Here is a 24,441-nt window from a genome sequence, read left to right on the forward strand (position 1 = left end):
CATCCGGTCTCAAAAGCATCCCAAAGCTAATTCCGTTTGGGAAGTCTCAAAAGGATTTCATACCACTAAATAAAATCAACAAACAAATATAAAATATCCTTTAAATTGTTTGGAGCCCCCCTTAAAGCCAGACACTGGTAAATACAATTTAATTGCAAAAGAAAAGGCTACATCTGGTAGGGGGGCTCCATTTCACCAACATCTGATACAACATCGAATGCCATCCAACCGGAAGTTATCAATGGTGGCTAATATTTAGAATTCAAATCTAAATCGATTGACGTCCTTGCAATATTACTACTACGATTCCTTACAAGAAATTCTAAATTTCTCTAGAGTAAATTAAATTGTGATAGTAGCCATAACAATTTCCCAAACATGAAGTATACTAAACTCCAGCATAATGATTCACGTCATCATCATCATCACCACCATCATCATCATGGCCGTGGTGGTAGTGATACCGGTGGTAGCAGTACTAGTGGCAGCCGCATTTCCATGTCCCTGTCTTCGTCTTCCTCGAAACGTGGTAAAAAACACAATTGGGGAACACGAGAACGCTCTGGTATGAGTTTCCTAATTGTCATAGCATTTTTTGCTGTATTTGGGCTGATTATATTAACAGAGGTAAGTTTAGCTTTAGTTTCTATAAAATTTTTATTTAATTTTATGTAGTTAAAAACAAGAATCAGAAAATAAATTTGCATACATTGGCCCTCTGTGCGAAAATTAAATTATGTTGTATTTGGGATCAATTGCTTATATCAGTAAAGTTTTATTTCAGAAATTACGGAGAAAAAAATCCAAAGCATAAAATGTTTATAAAAGAGCCCATTGTGGGAGAATAAGGTTAGATTAGGTTAAGTGGCAGCCCGATGTATCAGGCTCGCTTAGACTATTCAGTCCATTGTGATACCACAGTGATGAACGTTTCTCTTATCACTGTGTGCTGCCCGATTCCATGTTAAGCTCAATGACAAGGGACCTCCTTTTTTTAGCCGAGTCCGAACGGTGTTCCACATTGCCGTGAAACCAATTAGAGAAGCTTTGAAACACTCAGAAATATCACCAGCATTACTGAGGTGGGATAATCGAGTGCTGAAAAAACTTTTTGGTATTCGGTCGAAGCAGGAATCGAACCCACAACCTTGTGTATGCAAGGAGGGCATGCTAACCACGGTGGTTGTGAGAATAAGCAGCACGCAAAGTAGAGATCAGGTGGTGAGTTTAACTTATCCACTGAATTTTTAGACCCTTATGTGTAACAATAACAAAATTCCAAAGGTTTTGAGCTTAGCTTAATAAATTAGTAAGAACCTACTGTGCCAAAAAATAGACGTTCGGAGAATAGATACCTGATGCTGTAACAGGTTGGCTGATAAGTCCCTGGTCTGACACATAGATGGCGTCGCTAGTATTAAATGCATTTTATTTTTATATAGTACCAACCTTCAAATGATTCGTGTCAAAATTTTACGTCTATAAGGCAATTAGTTTGTGAGATAGAGCGTCTTTTGTGAAGCAACTTTTGTTATTGTGAAAAAAATGAAAAAAAAGGAATTTCGTGTTTTGATAAAATACTGTTTTGTGAAGAGAAAAATACGGTGGAAGCAAAACCTTGGCTTGATAATGAGTTTCCGGACTCTGCCAGAGGGAAATCAACAATAATTGATTGGTATGCAAAATTCAAGCGTGGTGAAATGAGCATGGAGGACGGTGAACGCAGTGGACGCCCGAATGAGGTGGTTACCGACGAAATCATCAAAAAAATATACAAAATGATTTTGAATGACCATAAAATGAAGTTGATCGAGATAGCAGAGGCCTTAAAGATATCAAAGGAACGTGTTGGTCATATCATTCATCAATATATGGATATGCGGAAGCTCTGTGCAAAATGGGTGCCGCGTGAGCTCACATTTGACCAAAAACAACGACGTGTTGATGATTCTGAGTGGTGTTTGCAGCTGTTAACTCGTAATACACCCGAGTTTTTCCGTCGATATGTGACAATGGATGAAACATGGCTCCATCACTACACTCCTGAGTCCAAACAGTTGGCTGAGTGGACAGCGACCGGTGAACCGTCTCCGAAGCGTGGAAAGACTCAAAAGTCCGCTGGCAAAGTAATGGCCTCTGTTTTTTCGGATGAGCATGGACTAATTTTTATCGATTATCTTGAGAAGGGGAAAAAAACCATCAACAGTGACTATTATATGGCGTTATCGAAGCGTTTGAAGGGCGAAATCGTGGCAAAACGGCCCCATATGAAGAAGAAACAAGAATATATGGCCGTAAGTTCGGCCAGGCCGAATCTTATGTACCCTCCACCATTGATAGCGTAGAAACTTCTACGAAAGACTGTCATCCACAATCGAATTACTTGGGTTGTGGTATCTTAAAACTTCTTAACATCGTTTTCTAAATCGTGAGTTAGTCCATACGTGGTATATATTAGACAAAAAAGGAATGTGTAGGTAAGTCTACAAATAATTACGAATCGATATGGACTTTTGCACGGTACGTAGGGAGCCAGAAGTGAAATATGGGGGTCGCTTATATGGGGGCTATATACAATTATGAACTTGATATGGACCAATTTTTGTGTGATTGGGGATCGATTTATCTGAGGGCTATATATAACTATAGACCGATATGGACCTAGTTAGGCATGGTTGTTAACGGCCATATACCAAATTTCAACTGACTCGGATGAAATTTGCTCCTCCAAGAGGCTCCAAAACCAAATATCCGGATCGGTTTATATGGGGGCTATATATGATTATGGACTGATATGGACCACTTTTGGCATGGTTGTTAAATATCATATAAGATCACCACGTACCAAATTTCAAGCAGATCGGATGAATTTTGCTTCTCCAAAAGGCACCGGAGGTCAAATCTGGGGATCGGTTTATATGGAAGCTATATATATAATTATGGGCTGATAGGAACCAATTACTGCATGATTGTTGGATACCATATACTAACATCACGTACCAAATTTCAACCGAATGGGAAGAATTTTGCTCTTCCAAGGGGCTCCGGAGGTCAAATCTGGGGATCGGTTTATATGGGGCCAATATATAATTATGGACCTATTTCGACCAATTTTTGCATGGGAGTTTTAGGCCATATATTAACACCACGTACCAAATTTCAACTGAATCAGATGAATTTTGGTCTTCCAAGAGGCTCCGGAGGTCAAATCTGGTGATCGGTTTATATGGGGGCTATATATAATTATGGACCGATGTGGACCAATTTTTGCATGGTTGTTAGAGACCATATACTAACACCATGCACCAAATTTCAGCCGGATCGAATGAAATTTGCTTCTCTTAGAGGCTCCGCAAGCCAAACCGGCGGATCGGTTTATATGGGGGCTATATATAATTATGGACCGATGTAGACCAATTTTTGCATGGTTTTTAGAGACCATATACTAACACCATGTACCAAATTTCAGCCGGATCGGATGAAATTTGCTTCTCTTCGAGGCTCCGCAAGCCAAATCGGGGGATCGAATTATATGGGGGCTATATATAATTACGGACCGATGTGGACCAATTTTTGCATGGTTGTTAGAGACCATATACTAACACCATGTACCAAATTTCATCCGGATCGGATGAAATTTGCTTCTCTTATAGGCTCCGGAAGCCAAATCGGCGGCTCGGTTTATATGGGGGCTATATATAATTATGGACCGATGTGGACCAATTTTTGCATGGTTGTTAGAGACCATATACTTACACCATGTACCAAATTTCAGCCGGATCGGATATGGCCCATTTGCAATACCATCCGACCTACATCAATAACAACTACTTGCGCCAAGTTTCAAGTCGATAGCTTGTTTCGTTCGGAAGTTAGCGTGATTTAAACAGACGGACGGACATGCTCAGATCGACTCAGAATTTCACCACGACCCAGAATATATAATGTGCGTGAAGATAAATTGTAAATTTAACTAGTCGAGACACAAACCAGGTAGTTTTTGCCTGCGCACCTAATGGGTTAATTACAATTTGGGGAGATAAAATATTTAATGAAATTCAGCACTTTCCAACATATTTGCGCAAAATATTTTGGTATTAAACGAAAGATCTTGACAAGTACTATAAATGCAAGTGGTTGTCATGTTCGAAAGCGTCCCATAAATGTTAGTTTTGCAGCTATATTTTAAAAGTCAGTTTGTCCAACTTGAAATAAAGTTAAACTACGCCCACTGTGCAATACCTGCTCTAGATTTTTTGGTATCAAATGAAAGCTCTTGATGAGTACTATAAATCCAAGTAGTTGTTATATTCGAAAGCATCATAAAAATATCGATTTTATCAAAAAGAAAATTACTTTTTTAGAATTTCAAATCAAGAGTTTTCATTTGATACCAAACACTGTAGAGCAGGTGTTGCACAGTGGGCCAATGTGCACTTTTTTGAAATTCTAAAAAAGTAATTTTCTTTTTGAGTTGGACAAACTGACTTTTAAAATATAGCTGCAAAAAAAAAAAAAAAAGATCTTGACAAGTACTATAAATGCAAGTGGTTGTCATGTTCGAAAGCGTCCCATAAATGTTAGTTTTGCAGCTATATTTTAAAAGTCAGTTTGTCCAACTTGAAATAAAGTTAAACTACGCCCACTGTGCAATACCTGCTCTAGATTTTTTGGTATCAAATGAAAGCTCTTGATGAGTACTATAAATCCAAGTAGTTGTTATATTCGAAAGCATCATAAAAATATCGATTTTATCAAAAAGAAAATTACTTTTTTAGAATTTCAAATCAAGAGTTTTCATTTGATACCAAACACTGTAGAGCAGGTGTTGCACAGTGGGCCAATGTGCACTTTTTTGAAATTCTAAAAAAGTAATTTTCTTTTTGAGTTGGACAAACTGACTTTTAAAATATAGCTGCAAAACTAACATTTATGGGACGCTTTCGAACATGACAACCACTTACATTTATAGTACTTGTCATGATCTTTCGTTTAATACCAAAATATTTTGCGCAAATATGTTGGAAAGTGCTGAATTTTATTAAATATTTTATCTCCCCAAATTGTAATTAACCCATTAGGTGCGCAGGCAAAAACTACCTGCTTTGTGTCTCGACTAGTTAAATTTACAATTTATCTTCACGCACATGAATATATATGTACTTTATGGGGTCTTAGAGCAATATTTCGATGTGTGACTCAGAATCACCTCCTGAGTCGATCTAGCGCTTGATGTCCGTCCGTCCGTCCGTCTGTCCATTTATTTATTGTTCACAGGATTCCGGTCGCAATTATTAACCGATTTTGATGAAATTTGGTACAGAGAGTTTTTTGGGCACAAGGACGAACGCTATTGAATTTGGAAGAAATCGGATCAAATTTAGATATAGCTCCCATATATATGTATCGCCCGATTTCGACAAATGGGGTCACGTTGCGCGTTTTTTCAAACGGATCGTCACCAAATTTGGCAAAAGGTAATCTTTTCCATCGGCCTTCAAGCCTGCAAAATTTAATCCAAATCGGTTCAGATTTAGATATAGCTCTCATATATATGTATCGCCCGATTTTCCCAAATTTGGCCACAAAACTTTTATTTATCAACCGATCTTACTCAAAGTTGGCTAAATATAATCTTCTATAGCACTAACTATATGTGCAAAAAATCATCGAAATCGGTTCAGATTTAGCTATAGCTCTCATATATATGTACCACCCGATTTTTCGAAATTTGGCCATAAAACCCTTATTTATAAACCGATCTTACCCAAATTTGGCTAAATGTAGTCTTCTATGGCTCTAACTATATGTGCAAAAAATCATCGAAATCGGTTCAGATTTAGATATAGCTCCCATATATATGTATAGCCCGATTATCCCAAATTTGGCCATAGAACCCTTATTTATTAACCGATCTTACTAAAAGTTGGCTAGATCCAGTCCTCTATAGTACTAACTATATGTGCAAAATTTCATCGAAATCGGTTCAGATGTAGATATAGCTCCCATATATGTATCACCCGATTTTGAAAAATTCGCCCCTAATAACCTTATGTTTGACCATACAGGCCTCATTTCTTAACAGATATTACTCAAATCTTGCACAAGGTAACCTTTTGTGGTATTAATCAAACCCGCAAAATATTATGCATTAGGGGAAATTGCCTACATGTAGGGTTTTTCTAATATTTAGCGTCTTGTAGGGACGTAGGGCCACAATGTAGGACATTTTCACTCAACACAATTTGTAATAATTTTTACATTTTGGTGGCTCTAGAGGAGGAAATTAGAAGCCGGCAAGGCTTGATCTTTAACAATGTGTGGTAAACTTTATTCCAGTAGAGAATTTTGTCAACATTTTATTTCTATAGAACATTTTGTCAAAATTGTACTTCTATAGAATTTTTTTAAAAATATTATTTGTATAAAAAATTTTCTCAAAATTTTATTTCTGTGGAATTTTTTCTCAAAATTGCATTTCTATAGAATTTATTGTCAAAATTTTATTTCTATAGAAAAATTTCTCACAAAAATTTGTTTATAGAAACTTTTTCCAAAATTTTATTTTTATAGAGATTTTACAAAAAACATTACTAATTTGGGTGGAATTCTACCAACTGTGGCAACCGTGGTGGTAATACAAATATATATTCTAAGTTATATAAGTTGCATATTCATGTTTTAAGATAATAAAGTGCTTAGCACCATTTTTGTTTTGTAAAATTTTTTAAATTTAATGAAAAATATAGTAGGGAAAATTGTTTGGGAATGTATGGGAAAGTAGGGAACTTTTTTTGTCCTTGTAGGGTAAACCGAACATTTTCTGTGGCAACATTGACTATGAGCTATAGTCAGATTGACACAAAGCACCACTAGACATGTACCCCTTAATTTTTTTTTAAATATGCAACTGCGGTTTATCTCCCAGACCTATATGTTACCCCACAAATGCTTATGATTACTAATTCTGTAATGGTGGTTTAGGGTATGATATAGTCGGCCCCGCCCGACTTTCTACTTTACTTACTTGTTTTTTTTTTATGTGATAAACATTTTTTGCCCACCATCACCTGCCATTTTGTATAAAAATGCTAGAGCAAAATGCTCTTGTCTCCTAATGTCATACATTTAAGATAAGCTTTTATGGCGTTAGGTGTCCCGCAAAATGGTTATTTTTTTACAAAGATTTCTTTTTGAAATTTCTAATGCGTCCATGTGGGCTTAAATACCATAAAAACCACATTTCCATTCTAATATTGTTTACATAGTCTGAGGTATTTAAAGACTACATTTTGTTTTTCGTCCGAATGAACATATGGTGTGTTTTTACAATATTTTATTAAAATAAAATAATAAAAAAAAATATTTTATTAATACACCTTTATAAAATCTAAACAAGTAAGGAAAGGTTAAGGTCGGGGAGCCACCGTGGTGCAATGGTTAGCATGCCCGCCTTGCATACACAAGGTCGTGGGTTCGATTCCTGCTACGACCGAACACCAAAAAGTTTTTCAGCGGTGGATTATCCCACCTCAGTAATGCTGGTGACATTTCTGAGGGGTTCAAAGCTTCTCTAAGTGGTTTCACTGGAATGTGGAACGTCGTTCGGACTCGGCTATAAAAAGGAGGTCCCTTGTCATTGAGCTTAACATGGAATCGGGCAGCACTCAGTGATAAGGGAGAAGTTCACCACTGTGGTATCACAATGGACAGAATAGTTTAAGTGAGCCTGATACATCGGGCTGCCACATAACCTAACCTAACCTAAGGTCGGGCGGAGCCGACTATCTTATACCATGCAGAACTTGATATATACATATATTTACATCTGAACTGATTATGAAAACAATTTTAGACTTCTACCAACTCTCAAGACATTAAATTTAAATCGGCTAATAATATGGGACGAAGCAAAATATTAGAAAAAAAAAACAAGTGAAGGAAGTCTAAAGTCGGGCAAGACCAACTATATTATACCCTGCACCACTTTGTGGATCTACATTTACGATACCATCTGAAATCCTTCAAATTTGTTGTGTGCTATATTAAAGGTTTATGTTCCCATATACAAGCATTTAAATCTGAACCGACAATACATTTAAGGCTTCTTAGCGGACGATATATTTAAGACTTCTTAGAAAATCTATTCACTTAAAATTATAGTCGGTTATATCCTGGGTTGGAATAAAATGTTAGTAAACAAAAATATGCGAAACCTGTAAATCAGAAGCAATTTTTGAGCAACTTCACAAAAGTGTATTTATGATTTATCGGTCGATAGATATGTATTAGAAGTATAGGAAAATTGGAGTCATTTTAACAAGTTTTCGACTAAGCAGTGGCGATTTCACGAGGAAAATGTTTGTATTTTGACCATTTTGGTCGAAATCAGAAAAACATATATATGGGAGCTATATATAAATCTGAACCCATTTAAACCAAATTTGGCACACATAGCTAAAATGCTAATTCTTATCCCTATGCAAAATTTCACGTAAATCGGATTACTACTTTGACTTCTTTGGTCATATTACGCAAAATCGTGCGAAAGATATATGTGGGAGCTATACCTAAATTTTAACAGATTTCAATCAAAATTAACATGCACATCAATACCCTTAATTTTTCTTCCGCTGCAAAGTTTCAAGTAAATCGGAATAAAACTTTGGTCTCTGTGGTTATATGTGTCTAAGTCGGGCGAAAGTTATATATGGGAGCTATATCTAAATCTAAACCGATTTCAATAAAATTTGGCATACTTAACTATAGTAATAATGGTCCTTCTTGTGAAAAATTTCAAGCAAATTAGGATAAAACTCTGCCTTCTGCGGCCATATTAGTGCATATCTGGCGAAAGATATAAAGAAAGATATAAGGTGATACGGTCAAAATTTGGTCAATATAAACTTGACGTATTTCTTTCAATTTTACATTTAAAAAACCTGAACACCCCTCATTTTGAAGGTGTGTGTGTGTAGAATGTTTCTCCTATTTTGATTTTGGAATTCACTCTTCAGTTGTCAAAATGCCGTCCAAGCAAGAAGAGCAGCGTATCAAAATTTTGCTCGCGCATCGCGAAAATCCGAGCTACTCGCACGCAAAGCTGGCAAAATCGCCAAAAATTTGCCAAATCAACCGTTACAAATGTAATTAAAGTGTTTGAGGAACGTTTGTCGACAGCCAGGAAGTCTGGATTGGGGGGAAATCGAAAACCGGAAGCCGCTGAAACGACAAAGAAAGTTGCCGGTAGTTTCAAGCGAAACCCTAACCTCTCTCTCCGAGATGCCGCAAATAAGCTGGGTGTATCGTCTACAACCATGCATCGAGCCAAAAAACGAGCCGGACTATCGACTTACAAGAAGGAAGTGACTCCAAATCGCGATGATAAACAAAATATGACGGCCAAAGCGCGATCCCGGAGGCTGTACACGATGATGCTGACGAAGTTTGACTGCGTGGTAATGGACGACGAAACCTACGTCAAAGCCGACTACAAGCAGCTTCCAGGACAGGAGTTTTATACGGCAAAAGGAAGGGGAAAGGTAGCAGATATTTTCAAGCACATAAAACTGTCAAAGTTCGCAAAGAAATATCTGGTTTGGCAAGCCATCTGTACCAGCATTTTCATAGCTTCCGGGACTGTCAACCAAGAAATTTACGTGAAAGAGTGTTTAAATAAACGTCTTCTGCCTTTCCTGAAGAAACACGGTTGTTCCGTACTGTTTTGGCCGGATTTGGCATCTTGCCATTACGGTAAAAAGGCCATGGAGTGGCCTTTTTACCGTAATGTCCTTGGGAACCAACGTGCAGGTGGTTCCCAAGGACAAGAACCCTCCCAACACGCCAGAGCTCCACCCAGTGGAGAAATACTGGGCTATTGTCAAGCGGAACCTAAAGAAGACCAAAAAAAAACTGCTAAGGACGAGCAGCAGTTCAAGGCAAACTGGATTTCTGCGGCGAAGAAGGTGGACAAGGTGGCTGTACAAAATCTGATGGCAGGTGTCAAGCGTGAGGCCCGGCAATTCGGATTTGGAAAAGCGAAAGCTTAACTGAATATTTTTCCTGAATTTTATGCTAATTGAACTTGAAAAAGAAATTTAATTTGATTTTTTAAATAAACGATTTCACCGATTTACACGCGTTTTCCCTTGACCAAATTTTGACCGTATCACCCTTTATTTACCTCATATAGACCGATCTCCAGATTTGACCTCTTAAGTGTATGGGATTTCAAATTAAAAATGTGAAGGTACTTTGGGCCGACACATAAGTAACCCGAATATGGGGCGTTTCGATCGATTTTGATATATCTCCCATATAGACCGATCTCCCGATTTGACTTCGAGACACCGCTATTTTTTCCTGTTTGCCGAAAATTCAAAATTTAGAGGTATTTTCGGTCCGTAAATAGGAGTAGCGAATATGGTGTGGATTGATCCATGTTTTGGTATAGCTCCCATTTGTTAATTTCCATATTGGTATATATGTTTGCTTGGCAGAGCATCTGTCATCAAATCCACCTGAATTTCTATATATGTATTTTCAAGTAATCTGACGAAGAGTTTTCTAAGGAAACAATTATATTTTTTGATTCATGGTGGTGGGTATTTAAGATTCGGCACGGCCGAACTTAAGTCCCTATATACTTGTTGTGTAAATAGCGCATTCTAAAATTTTGGTTGCGAAATTTTTAAGTCCACGTAAATATTCTTTTCGGTGTAATATGATTATAGGAACATATATATGAGGATTTTGCCTAAATCTTAGCTGATTTTAATCAAATTTGCTACCCATTGCTCTACTCATTGCTCATTGCTATACTCTCTGGGCAAAAATTCAAGTCAATCGCAATCAAATTTTGACCTCCAAATCGGGCGAACTATTTGTGTGGGAGCTATAACTAAATCTAAACTGCTTTCAACTAAATTTGGCATGCTATTACATCTACTACCTGTGCAAAATTTTACGTAAATCAAAGAAAAGCTATGGCCTTTGTGGTCGTATGAGTGTAAATCGGGTGAGATCTAAATCTGAAACGGGAGGTAGATCTAAATCTGAAACCATTTTTAATAAATTTGGAAGGCAAAGTACGAATATTAGTTCTACTTCCTGTCAAAAATTTTACGTAAATCGGAGTAAAACTATGGCGTGTGTGGTCATATGAGTGTAAATCGGGCGAAAGATATATATGGGACCTTTATCTAATTCTCAACCGATTTCTTCCAAAATCAAAAGGTTCGGTTATATTCTGACCCAAAAAACATATTTGTGTCAATTTTGAATTCAATCAGACTAAACTGTGACCTAGATTTTGATCACAAAAATGTGTTCACAGACAGACGGACGGACCGAAGGACGGACATGGCTAAAGGGTGGTTGATTTTGAATAAAACACAAACTATTTAGGAAATTATCGTAATTTTATTTTATTATGATATATTGGTATTACTCAATTATGTATGGAACAAAATATCGGCCAAATGGGCGCCGCGACCTCGGTGGCACACCTTCATCCGATGGTCCAAATTTTCGATGACGCTGAGGCATAATGGAGGTTCTATGCCGTTAATGTGCCGAATTATCTCATCCTTTAGCTCTTGAATTGTTGCTGGCTTATCGACGTACACCTTTTCTTTCAAATAACACCAAAGAAAAAAGTCCAACGGTGTTAAATCACATGATCTTGGCGGCCAATTGACATCGCCATTACGTGAGATAACACGGCCATTGAATTTGTTGCGCAAAAGAGCCATTGTTTCATTAGCGGTGTGGCAAGTGGCACCGTCCTGCTGAAACCACATATCGTCCACATCCATAACTTCCACTTCGGGCCATAAAAAGTTGGTTATCATCTCACGATAGCGAAAAAATAAGGCCCGATGATGCCACCAGCCCATAAACCGCACCAAACAGTCACTCTTTGTGGGTGCATTGGTTTTTCGACAATCACTCTTGGTTTCTCATTCGCCCAAATGCGGCAATTCTGTTTATTGACGAATCCACTGAGGTGAAAATGTGCCTCATCACTGAAGATGAAGGTGCACGATATGCATTTTGATTTGAACGCCCATTTTCATAATATGTCTGGATAACTTTAACACGTTGTTGGATTGTGTATCTCTCTATGGTTCAAATTGAGTAAGTCTGAAATAGAGAAATGTCAAATAAAATTGGGAAAAAAACTTGGCGTTTAGGTGTGGTTCACATTCAATATAGGCCCTTACAATTTAACCACCCTTTATTTATGTAAAATTTGAATTCAATCAGACTGTGACCTAGATTTTGATCACAAAAATATGTTCACAGGCAGACGGACGGACACGGCTAGATCAACTTAAGGGCCGACCCTGACTATTATTGCCAAAAGACACCCTGTGTCTCTCTCGTCAGCTTGTGGCTATTGCAAACATATGCTCTAACTTATAATACCCTGTTCCACAGTGTGGCGCAGGGTATAAAAACACACCTATTATCTTTTCTTTCTACTTTTTTGTTCATATAGACCCACACATTTAACCATTAAAAAAACACACACAAAGGACTTTAATGGCCTTGACAAAACGTACAAAAAAAGAAACACACAAGTCATACTTATGGCCACTTTAAACCTCTTTACAGGTTTTTATGATAGACGAACGTGCTCATGGTGGCATGATGATGATGCGTAGTGGCGGTGGCTATGGCGGACGTTTTGGTGATTCTATGCCAGATTATGACAACGTTAAGGTAATACTTAAATTGCCTACCATAAATTTATGATATTTGTTTTCACCATGTTCTTCTGTTTTTTTTTTGTTTATAATTCTGGTTACTTAAAAACTGAAATTTTCATTTAAGGATGACTATGATCTTTTGGAGGCTGGTCTACTGAATGATAATAAATTAGGTTTCGTGCAGCTTCATGACAATAAATTCAAAATTCAAGGTAAGTAACATATTATACCATCATCATTGTCTACTCTATTATCACTGGATTTAATACGAAGGAAGCATAAAACTAAAAGTCGAACATATTATTAACCCTCTAATTCCTATGTCTGCGGTTTAGTGGCAAATGTGCCACTTTTTTAATAATTTTTTTTTTAAATCAATTTTTAATTAATTCGCTTTGTAGGGCAATAGTTTTCGTAAAATTTGTCTGGATCCCCTCTAAAATTAAGAATGTTATTGAACTACTGGGTCCATTACTACTTTTTTGAGCACTTATTCATTCTCAAAAACTAGACGACTGAAAATATGCAACGAAAATCTTCTTAATTTCAAGGAAAAATTATTGTTGGGATTACTAAGATCTAATTCAAAAACCTAATTTTAAAGGGTGATTTTTTAAGAGCTTTAATTTTATTTTATTTCTATAGAAAAATTTGCCAAAATTTTATTTCTGTAGGAAATTTTGACAAAATTTTATTTCTATAGGGAATTTTGCCAAAATTTCATTCCTATATAAAAAATTTGTCAAAATTTTATTTCCATAGAAAAACTTTTCAAAATTTTATTTCTATAGAAAATTTCATCGAACTTTATTTCTATAGAAAATTTTGTCAAAATTTTATTTCTCTAGAAAATTTTGTCAAAATTTTATTTCTCTAGAAAATTTTGTCAAAATTTTATTTCTATAGAAAATTGTGTCAAAGTTTTATTTCGATAGAATATTTTGTTAAAATTTTATTTCTATAGGAAATTTTGTCAAAATTTTATATCTATAGAAATTTTGTCAACATTTTATTACTAGAGAAAATTTTATCAAAATTGTATTTCTATAGAAAATTTTGTCAAAATTTTATTTCTAGAGAAACATTTTTCACAATTGTATTTATATAGAAAAATTTTCAAAATTCTATTTCTATAAAAAATTTTGTCAAATTTTTCTTTCTATAGAAAATTTGGTCAAAATGTTATTTCTATTGGAAATTATGTCAAAATTTTATTTCTATAGGAAATTTTTCAAAATTTTATTTCTATAGAAAAAATTTTCCCAATTTTATTTATATAAAAAAATTTTGTCAACATTTTATTTCTATAGAAAATTTAGTCAACATTTTATTTCCATAGAAAATTTTATCAAAAGTTTATTTCTATAGAAAATTTTACCAAAATAGCAATAGTTTTCGTAAAATTTGTCTGGATCCCCTCTAAAATTAAAAATGTTATTGAACTACTGGGTCCATTACTACTTTTTTGAGCACTTATTCATTCTCAAAAACTAGACGACTGAAAATATGCAACGAAAATCTTCTTAATTTTAAGGAAAAGTTATTGTTGGGATTACTAAGATCTAATTCAAAAACCTACTTTTAAAGGGTGATTTTTTAAGAGCTTTAATTTTATTTTATTTCTATAGAAAAATTTGCCAAAATTTTATTTCTGTAGGAAATTTTGACAAAATTTTATTTCTATAGGGAATTTTGCCAAAATTTCATTCCTATATAAAAAATTTGTCAAAATTTTATTTCCATAGAAAAACTTTTCAAAATTTTATTTCTATAGAAAATTTCGTCGAACTTTATTTCTATAAAAAATTTTGTCAAAATTTTATTTCTCTAGAAAATTTTGTCAAAATTTTATTTCTATATATTTCTATGTCAAAGTTTTATTTCGATAGAATATTTTGTTAAAATTTTATTTCTATAGGAAATTTTATCAAAATTGTATTTCTATAGAAAATTTTGTCAAAATTTTATTTCTAGAGAAACATTTTTACAATTGTATTTATATAGAAAAATTTTCAAAATTCTATTTCTATAAAAAATTTTGTCAAATTTTTCTTTCTATAGAAAATTTGGTCAAAATGTTATTTCTATTGGAAATTATGTCAAAATTTTATTTCTGTAGGAAATTTTTCAAAATTTTATTTCTATAGAAAAAATTTTCCCAATTTTATTTATATAAAAAATTTTGTCAACATTTTATTTCTATAGAAAATTTAGTCAACATTTTATTTCTATAGAAAATTTTATCAAAAGTTTATTTCTATAGAAAATTTTACCAAAATTTTGTTTCTATAGACAATTTTGTCAAAATTTTATTTCTATATGAAATTTTGTCAAAATTTTATTTCTAGAGAAAATTTTTCAAAATTTTATTTCTATAGCAAATTTTGTCAAAATTTCATTTCTATAGAAAAAATTTTATTTTATTTTTATAGGAAATTTTGTTAAAATTTTATTTCTATAAGAAATTTTGTCAAAATTTTATTTCTATAGAAATTTTGTCAAAATTTTATTTCTAGAGAAAATTTTTCAAAATTTTATTTCTATAGCAAATTTTGTCAAAATTTCATTTCTATAGAAAAAATTTGTCAAAATAGAAATAGAAGAATCAAATAGAGAAATTTGTCAAAATTTTATTTCTATAGAAAATTTTGTCAAAATTTTATTTCTATAGAAAATTTGTAAAAATTTTATTTCTATAGAAAATTTTGTCAAAATTTTTTTTCTACAGAATATTTTTTCAAAATTTTATTTCTAAAGAATTTTTTTTTCAAAATTTTATTTCTGTAGATTTTTTTTTCAAAATTTTATTTCTATAGGAAATTTTGTAAAAATTTTATTTGCAAAGAAACATTTTTCAAAATTTTATTTCCATAGAAAAATTTTTCACAATTTTATTTATATTCTATTTCTATAAAAAATTTTGACAAAATTTTATTTCTAGAGAAAATTTTGTCAAAATTTTATTTCTATAGGAAATTTTGTCAAAAATTTATTTATATAGAAAAATTTGTCAAAAATTTATTTCTATAGAAAATTTTGTTAAGGAATAAAATCCTATGGAAGATTTTGTCAAACATTTATTTCTATAGAAAACTAGCGTAACCCGGCCCGCTTCGCTGCGCCTCCCGAAGCAATATTTCGTTAACTTAGTCAACCATATCCTTCGATCTGAAAACAAATTCGAAAAGATTTGCACTCTTTTACAGAGTAGCGTCAGGGGAAGTCTAGCACAAAATCTGAAGTACTGATTAATTACTCCATGGTTTCTACACACGTGTCCCGTATATTTCAAAAAATCGGACTACTTGTTTATTCGTTTATATACAGAAATAGGGCGGTTATGCAGATGTAAAACGGACCGATTTAACAAACATTGCGGTGGGGGTGTTCCCTTCCAACCAATTTTTTGTTTTTTGATTGTTGTGTATTCAAATCGTAGGACAATCTTCTACATTTCCTGTGAATTTCAAGCGTGGTTTATCAAGGGGAGCTTCCTTGACTGGTGGTTTGTGAAGGGGAGTTCTCCCTTCCACATGCCATCCAATAAATCGGAAAAAGTAGAAGTACTTAAAAAGTGACTATTTTAATATTTGTTAAAGTGTTGGACACCGAGAACATGTCTTTCCCAAACATATACCGGGAAATGAAGCACCCTCCACGCTGCCTGTCAACTTCATGTAAATTTAAGATTTTTATTTAAAAAGTCTGGCAGAAGCCTGTGGAAAAATTATAAAATTATGTACCGAGTTCCCATTTATCGATATTCCTCTACTTTATATTTTCAAAAAATCGGGGAAAAGAGAATCCCTCTGCTTCGGTCCTCCCCGACCAGATATCGTAAATTCACGTACACTATATTCCCCAACCACCTATTCACCTTCCCCAACAAGACATCGAAAAATCATTTACCCTGTATAAATTTATTCATCTTTTCCCAATTTCAAGTAAATCGGATAAGGTTAGATTTTGCTCTATTTGTTGTTAAGGGACCTCGCTTTATCTGCAAATTCCAAGGAAATCTGTAGACTTTCCTTCAAGTTTCATAGTGTGGGCAAGGAGAAGGTTCCCGTTCCCCCTCCTCGACTAAATATCGAAAAATAAAGTAGCTGTTCTTTGCCTAGACGCCCCTTGAACCACCCCTGTAAATTTCAAGCAAATCGAATAATTTTGTTCCAATTTTCAAAAAGTCGTGCAAAGAGGAGGTCCCCCTCCCGCCAAATATTAAAACATCGGTACCCCATAATAAATTCATAGCCTAATGGCGTGTTCTCTCTAAATCTCAAGTAAATCAGAGAAATTTTGTTTTTTTATACCCACCACCAAAGAATGGTGACGGGGATATAATAAGCTTGTCATTCCGTTTGTAACACATAGAAATATCGATTTCCGACTATATAAAGTATATATATTCTTGATCAGGGAGAAATTCTAAGACGATATAACGATGTCCGTCTGTCTGTCTGTTGTAATCACGCTTCAATAATGAAGCAATCGTGCTGAAATTTTGCACAAACTCGTTTTTGTCTGCAGGCAGGTCAAGTTCGAAGATGGGTTATATCGGTCCAGGTTTTAACATAGTCCCCAATAAACCGACCTCCCGATTTGGGGTCTTGGGCTTAAAGAAATCGTAGTTTTTATCCAATTTGCCTGAAATTTCAAATAAAGAGGTATTTTATGACCATAAAGAGGTGTGCCAAAAATGGTGAGTATCGGTCCATGTTTTGGTATAGCCCCCATATAGACCGATCTCCCGATTTTACTTCTTGGACTTATAGAAACCGCAGTTTTTATTCAATTTACCTGAAATTGGAAATCTAGAGGTATTGTAGGACCACAAATACGTGTGCCAAAAATGGTGAGTATCGGTCCATATTTTGGTATAGCCCCCATATAGACCGATCTCCCGATTTTATTCTTGGGATTATAGGAACCGCAGTTTTTATCCACTTTACCTGAAATTGGAAATCGAGAGGTACTTTAGAACCGTAAAGAGATGTGCCAAAAATGGTGAGCATCGGTCCATGTTTTGGTATGGTCCCCATATAAACCGACCTCCCGATTTGGGGTCTTGGGCTTATAGAAACCGTAGTTTTTATGAAATTTGCCTGAAATTGAAAATCTAGAGGTACTTGAGGACCATCAAAAGGTGTGCAGAATATGGTCCGTATTGTTCCATGTTTTGGTATAGCCCGCATATAGACCGATCTCCCGATTTTACATCTTGGGTTTATAGAATCTGTAGTTTATATACAATTTGTTTGAAATTAGAAATCTAGAGGTATTTTAGGACCATAAAGAGGTGTGCCGAAAATGGTGAGTATCGGTCCATATTTTGGTATAGCCCCCATATAGACCGATTTCCCGTTTTTACTTCTTGGGCTTCTAGAATCCGAAGTTTTTATCCAATTTGCCTGAAATTGGAAATCTAGAGGTATTTTCCGGCCATAAAGACGTGTGTCGAAAATGGTGAGTATCGGTCCATATTTTAGTATAGCCCCCATAAGAATGATCTCCCGATTTAACTCCTTGGGTTTCTAGAAACCGTAGTTTTTATCCGATTTGCCTGAAATTGTAAATATTCTAGTATTTTGGGCTCACAAAAACGTGTATCGGATTAAGTTTTTATCGGTCCATTTGGTAATGCCTCCATATAGACCGACTTCCCTTCTTGAGGGTATAGAAGGCGCACTGATCATGAAAATTGCTTGAAACTCACTGTAAAATTTCCAGATTTTACTTCTCGGGTGAAAATCTACAGATTTAAGATTTCAAATCAAGACGTTATTTTATAATTTTCTTGCACACTTACAAGAGATGTTAATGATTCCTCTAAAACTTAAACAAAAATGGTTCTTATAAATCCAGAATCTGATGTAGTCCTCATAGGTGAAATTTTTAAATTTATCTTCGGGAAGTGTCCTACTGAAATTTCAAAGGAAACCCTAATATTTGGTTCGTGTTGGTGGGTATTTAAGATTCGGCCCGTCGAACTTACTGCTGTATATACTTGTTTACTGTACTTTAAACAAAAGTCGTATAAAGTCGAAAAATAAAGTAGGGGGTCCTTGTCTAGACATAACCCTAACCTTCCTTGGAAATTTCACCCAAATCGGAGAACTTTGGCCAAATTTTGAAAAAGTCGGGCAAGGGGGATGTCCCCTTCCCTCACTAGATATCAAAACATGAGGTACTCTATTTTCACCACATAATTATCCTCTACGATCTCCGAACATTTTGCATGTGAAAAAATAAAATTATTTTATAACAAAAGCAACTGCGATGAATTCAAATTATAAATTTTTGTAATGTATCCTGTATGTAAAAAAACATATTCTCGCTTTTCCGTTGAAACTTTTTCTTGAATTTGCTTTGCTCACAGAGCCCGATACCTTTCCATCGAATGCAAAACTGTGGAAATCGGTTCGTGCGTTCTGGAGTTATTGCGTCAGGAAGGAAAACCCGACTTATTTCTATTTCTATAGAAAAATTTCTGAAAATTTTATTTCTATAGAAAAATTTCTGAAAATTTTCTCAAAATTTTATTTCTATAGAAAATATTGTCAAAATGTTATTTATATAGAAAATTTGTAAGACGATTATATTATATATTTGTTTACTCACAAAAAATAGTAATTTTCTTTCTCAGTGCAAGCTAGTTTTTATTAAGAAACATATTTTAATTTTTTAACTTTTTGTTTTAATTTAATTTTCAATTTTTTTTTCTCAGTGCAATCTATTACTTAATTTCATTTTCGTAGAAAGTTTTCTCATACAATATTTGTTTTTTCTGTTATAATCGTCAATGCATCAACAACTCATGGTGGTCACATCATCAAATCAAATAAAAAGGAAGACTCCTCTGTGCTCGCTGCCACATCATATCCTATACGAGTATAGCCATTGGCAATTCAATATTATAGGAAAATGAAGTGTGGAAACAAAAAACAAAAACCTCAATGGAATGAAATTCAATTGAATCGTTGCCAACCAAGCGAATAAGCCAGCTAGAAGTACTCGTGTAATGACCAGAACCAGTCATTGATGAAAAAGTTTTCAACACAAATATTTTTCATTCATTTTAGCGATGAAATGTAGGGGATGGAAAATGGCGGAAACAGAAGGCCTTCATTAAGGGTCAATCAAAATATTGATTAAAAAGATTGCCAGTAAAAAACCAGCTTCCTCAAAAGTAGTTTGGATCCCCAATTTGTGATCCGAAAGTAGTGCAAACTTGGATCAATTTAAATGAATTTTACATGGGCTTGTCATAGAGTGGATGTACTTTATTTTTTGATCTTTAGCATTGCTTTAAATGTTGTGCTTTGGAAGTTCATTTGGATGAAGAGATTAAAAAAAAAAAACTAAAAACCAAAAAATTTTTCTCCAATTTCATTTTTATTTTTATCAGTAATGTTTGTTAAACTTTTATTTTCGTATTATCTAATTTTTACAAATTGAAAAACTTCTTCGCTTCCACTTGGGGTTTAAGCTGGGTCTGTTGGCCCCATAACAGAAATCTTTTGCGCTCTCAGCCACAAACGCCATTCAACACGATGAATCAAAACGTCTATTTAAATGTTTGTGATATGAACCTAATATGACACTACGGCATGACATTCTAAATACTTCCTGAGATGTTCTTTATTGTTATGAATGAAAAACTAAATAACACTGGTTCAAATTATTAAATATTTTTCTAATAAATTATGTTTTATGTTATACATCATTTTTATTTTATATATTTTTTTGTCATATATTTTAATATAAATATGTTTGCAAAACCTTCCCAAAAAAAACTTCCATGGGTGAAAAAGTCAAACGGCACAGGTTGAAATCCCAGCGTGGATGAAATTTAATTTTTTATACCGTCCACCATAGGATGGGGGGTATATTAACTTTGTCATTCCGTTTAAAACACATCGAAATATTGTTCTAAGACCCCATAAAGTATATATATTCTGGGTCTTGGTGAAATTCTGAGTCGATCTAAGCATGTCCGTCCGTCCGTCTGTTGCAATCACGCTAACTTCCGAACGAAACAAGCTACCGACTTGAAACTTGGCACAAGTAGTTGTTATGTTGACGTGGTATTAGTATATGATCTCTAACATCCATGCAAAAATTGGTCCACATCGGTTGACAATTATATATAGCCCCCATATAAAGATCCCCGGATTTGGCTAGGAGCCACCATGGTGCAATGGTTAGCATGCCCGTCTTGCATACACAGGGTCGTGGGCTCGATTCCTGCTTCGACCGAACACCAAAAAGTTTTTCAGCGGTGGATTATCCCACCTCAGTAATGCTGGTGACATTTTCTGAGGTTTTCAAAGCTTCTCTATGTGGTTTCACTGCAATGTGGAACGCCGCGGAGCACGCATAGCTACAATGCTAATTCTACTCCCTGTGCAAAATTTCAACTAAATCGGAGTTAAAAATTGGCCTCTGTTTTCATATAAGTGTAAATCGGGCGAAAGCAATATATGGGAGCTATATCTAAATCTGAACCGATTTCAACCAAATTTGACACGCATAGCAACAATGCTAATTCTACTCCCTGTGCAAAATTTCAACTAAATCGGAGCAAAAAATTGGCCTCTGTTGTCATATGAGTGTAAATCGGGCGAAAGCAATATATGGGAGCTATATCTAAATTTGAACCGATTTCAATAAAATTTGGCACACTTGACTATAATACTAATTGTTCTTCTTGTGCAAAATTTTAAGCAAATTAGTGTAAAACTCTGGCTTCTGCGGCTTCGGGCGAAATATATATGGGAGCTATATCTAAAGTTGAACCGATTTCTTCCAAAATCAATAGGGTTCTATTCTGGGTCAAAGTACATACTTGTGTCAAATTTGAAGTCGATTGGACTAAAGCTGCGAACTAGACTTTGATTACAAAAATGTGTTCACGGACAGACGGACATGGCTATATCGACTCAAGAGCCCACCCTGGAGCATTTTTGCCAAAGACACCATGTGTCTATCTCGTCTCCTTTTGGGTGTTGCAAACATATGCACTAACTTATAATACCCTGTTCCACAGTGTGGCGCAGGGTATAATATAAATACCGATTAAATACGCGTATAATTCAGTTTGACAAAATTTTCTATGGAAATGAAATTTTGACAAAATTTTCTATAGAAATAAAGTTTTGACAAAATTTTCTATAGAAATGAAATTTTAACAAAATTTTCTATAGAAATAAAATGTTAGCAAAATTTTCTAAGAAATAAAATTTTGGTAGATTATTTTTGGCTCGAGTGGCAACAATGATTATGAACTGATATGGACCAATTTTTGTGTGATTGGAGATCTGCTATATACAACTATAGACCGATATGGACCAATTTTGGTATGGCTATTTATTTATAATTATGGACCGATATGGACCAGTTCTGGCACGATTGTTAGATACCATATACTAACACCATGTTCCAAATTTCAACCGGATCGCATGAAATTTGCTTCTCTTAGAGGCTCCGCAAGCCAAAGGTTAGGTTAGGTGGCAGCCGGAGGTATCAGGCTCACTTAGACTATTCAGTCCATTATGATACCACATTGGTGAACTTCTCTCTTTTCACTGAGTGCTGCCCGATTCCATGTTAAGCTTAATGACAAGGGACCTCCTTTTTATAGCCGAGTCCGAGTGGTTCCCGTATATATGTTTTTCTGATTTCGACAAAAATGGTCAAAATACCAACATTTTCCTTGTAAAATCGCCACTGCTTAGTCGAAAAATTATAAAAATGACTCTAATTTTCCTAAACTTCTAATACATACACAGAAAAAAATATCACCAAAATATTTCCAATTAAAAAGTTAATTGAAGTTGAAAATTTTTTCAATTAATAAATTAATTGATACAATTAACTTTTTAATCATGATAGAAACATTAAGTTAATTAAGTCAATGATTGAAAATTTTAAAATTTGTAATTAAAAAATTAATTGATACAATTAACTTTTTAATCTAATTCGGAAGACTAATTAAAAATGTATTTCAAACAATCATTTGTTAATCCAAATAAAAACCCTAAGCCAATTCAGAAAGTAATTAAAAATAGTTACCTTTTTTAATTAATAAATTAATTGAGTTTTGCAATCAACATCAATTAAATTTTTAATTGAATCAATTAAAAAATTAATTGAAATTTGCTGAAAAAATCAATTAATTTTTTAATCAAGATTTTTTTCTATGCCCAATTAAAACTGTGATTGATACTATCATTTTCGTGATTGAAGACATTTCAATTAAAAAATTAATTGGATCAATTAATTTGGTGATTGAATCAGAAAAAAAATTTTTGTGTGTATATATCGAGCCATAAATCAAAAATAAACTTTTGCGGAGTTTCCTTAAAATTGCTTCAGATTTAAATATTTTCCCATATTTATACCCTTCACCACTACTGTGGTACAGGGTATAATAAGTTTGTGCATTTGTATGTAACGCCAAGAAGGAGTAATCATAGACCAACCTTTTAGTATACGGATCGGCTTAGAATTAAATTCTGAGTCGATTTAGCGATGTCCGTCTGTCTGTCTGTCCGTCTGTCTGTCTGTTGATGTATTTTTGTGTGCAAAGTACAGCTCGCAGTTTTAGTCCGATTGTCCTAAAATTTTGTATAGGGTCCTGTTTCGGCTGAAAGACGATCCCTATTGATTTTGGAAAAAAATCGGTTCAGATTTAGATATAGCTGCCATATATATTTTTCACCGATCTGGTCATAATTGGCGTGTATATCAACCGATCTTCCTCAAATTCCGTACATCCGAATATTTTATGGGTCTCGAAAAACTTGCAAAATATCAGGCAAATCGGTTCAGATTTAGATATAGCTCCCATATATAGCTTTCGCCCGATTTACACTCATTTGCCAACAGAGGCCAATTTTTAACTCCGATTTAGCTGAAATGTTGCACAGGGAGTAGAATTAGTATTGTAACTATGCGTGCCAAATTTTGGTGAAATCGGTTCAGATTTGGATATATCTCCCATATATAGCTTTCGCCCGATGTACACTCATATGGCCACAGAGGCCAATTTTTTGCTCCGATTTAGTTGAAATTTTGCACAGGGAGTAGAATTAGCATTGTAGATATGCGTGCCAAAGTTGGTTGAAATCGGTTCAGATTTAGATATATCTCCCATATATAGCTTTCGCCTGATTTACACTCATATGACCACAGAGGCCAATTTTTAACTCCGATTTAGTTGAAATTTTGCACAGAGAGTAGAATTAGCATTTTTGCTATGCGTGCCAAATTTGGTTGAAATCGGTTCAGATTTAGATATAGCTCCCATATATATATTTTTCTGATTTCGACAAAAATGGTCAAAATACCAAAATTTTACTTGTAAAATCGCCACTGCTTAGTCGAAAAGTTGTAAAAATGACTCTAATTTTCCTAAACTTCTAATACATATATATCGAGCGATAAATCATAAATAAACTTTTGCAAAGTTTCCTTAAAATTCCTTCAGATTTAAATGTTTCCCATATTTATACCCTTCACCACTACTGTGGTACAGGGTATAATAAGTTTGTGCATTTGTATGTAACGCCAAGAAGGAGTAATCATAGACCAACCTTTTAGTATACGAATCGGCTTAGAATTAAATTCTAGTGCATTTGCCGACTTAAATTTTGAGTCTATAGATTTTGTAGAAGTCTATCAAATTCTTCCAGATCGAGTGATATTTAAATGTATGTATTTGGGA

General features: G+C 34.3%; 1 protein-coding gene across 1 annotated transcript in view; it reads left to right on the forward strand.

The window, feature by feature from the left end:
* The first annotated feature begins 379 nt into the window (after nucleotides 1-379).
* Nucleotides 380-24,441, forward strand: part of LOC142242577 (uncharacterized) — a 28,729-nt gene continuing 4,667 nt past the window's right edge. Inside the window, exons 1-3 of the mRNA XM_075314142.1 lie at nucleotides 380-627; nucleotides 12,619-12,726; nucleotides 12,838-12,925. Coding sequence (XP_075170257.1) covers nucleotides 499-627; nucleotides 12,619-12,726; nucleotides 12,838-12,925 — 325 coding nt within the window. The 5' untranslated portion in view covers nucleotides 380-498. The remainder of the gene's footprint in view (nucleotides 628-12,618; nucleotides 12,727-12,837; nucleotides 12,926-24,441) is intronic.

This window comes from Haematobia irritans, unplaced genomic scaffold (assembly GCF_050003625.1).
Source record: "Haematobia irritans isolate KBUSLIRL unplaced genomic scaffold, ASM5000362v1 scaffold_54, whole genome shotgun sequence".
Taxonomy (NCBI): domain Eukaryota; kingdom Metazoa; phylum Arthropoda; class Insecta; order Diptera; family Muscidae; genus Haematobia; species Haematobia irritans.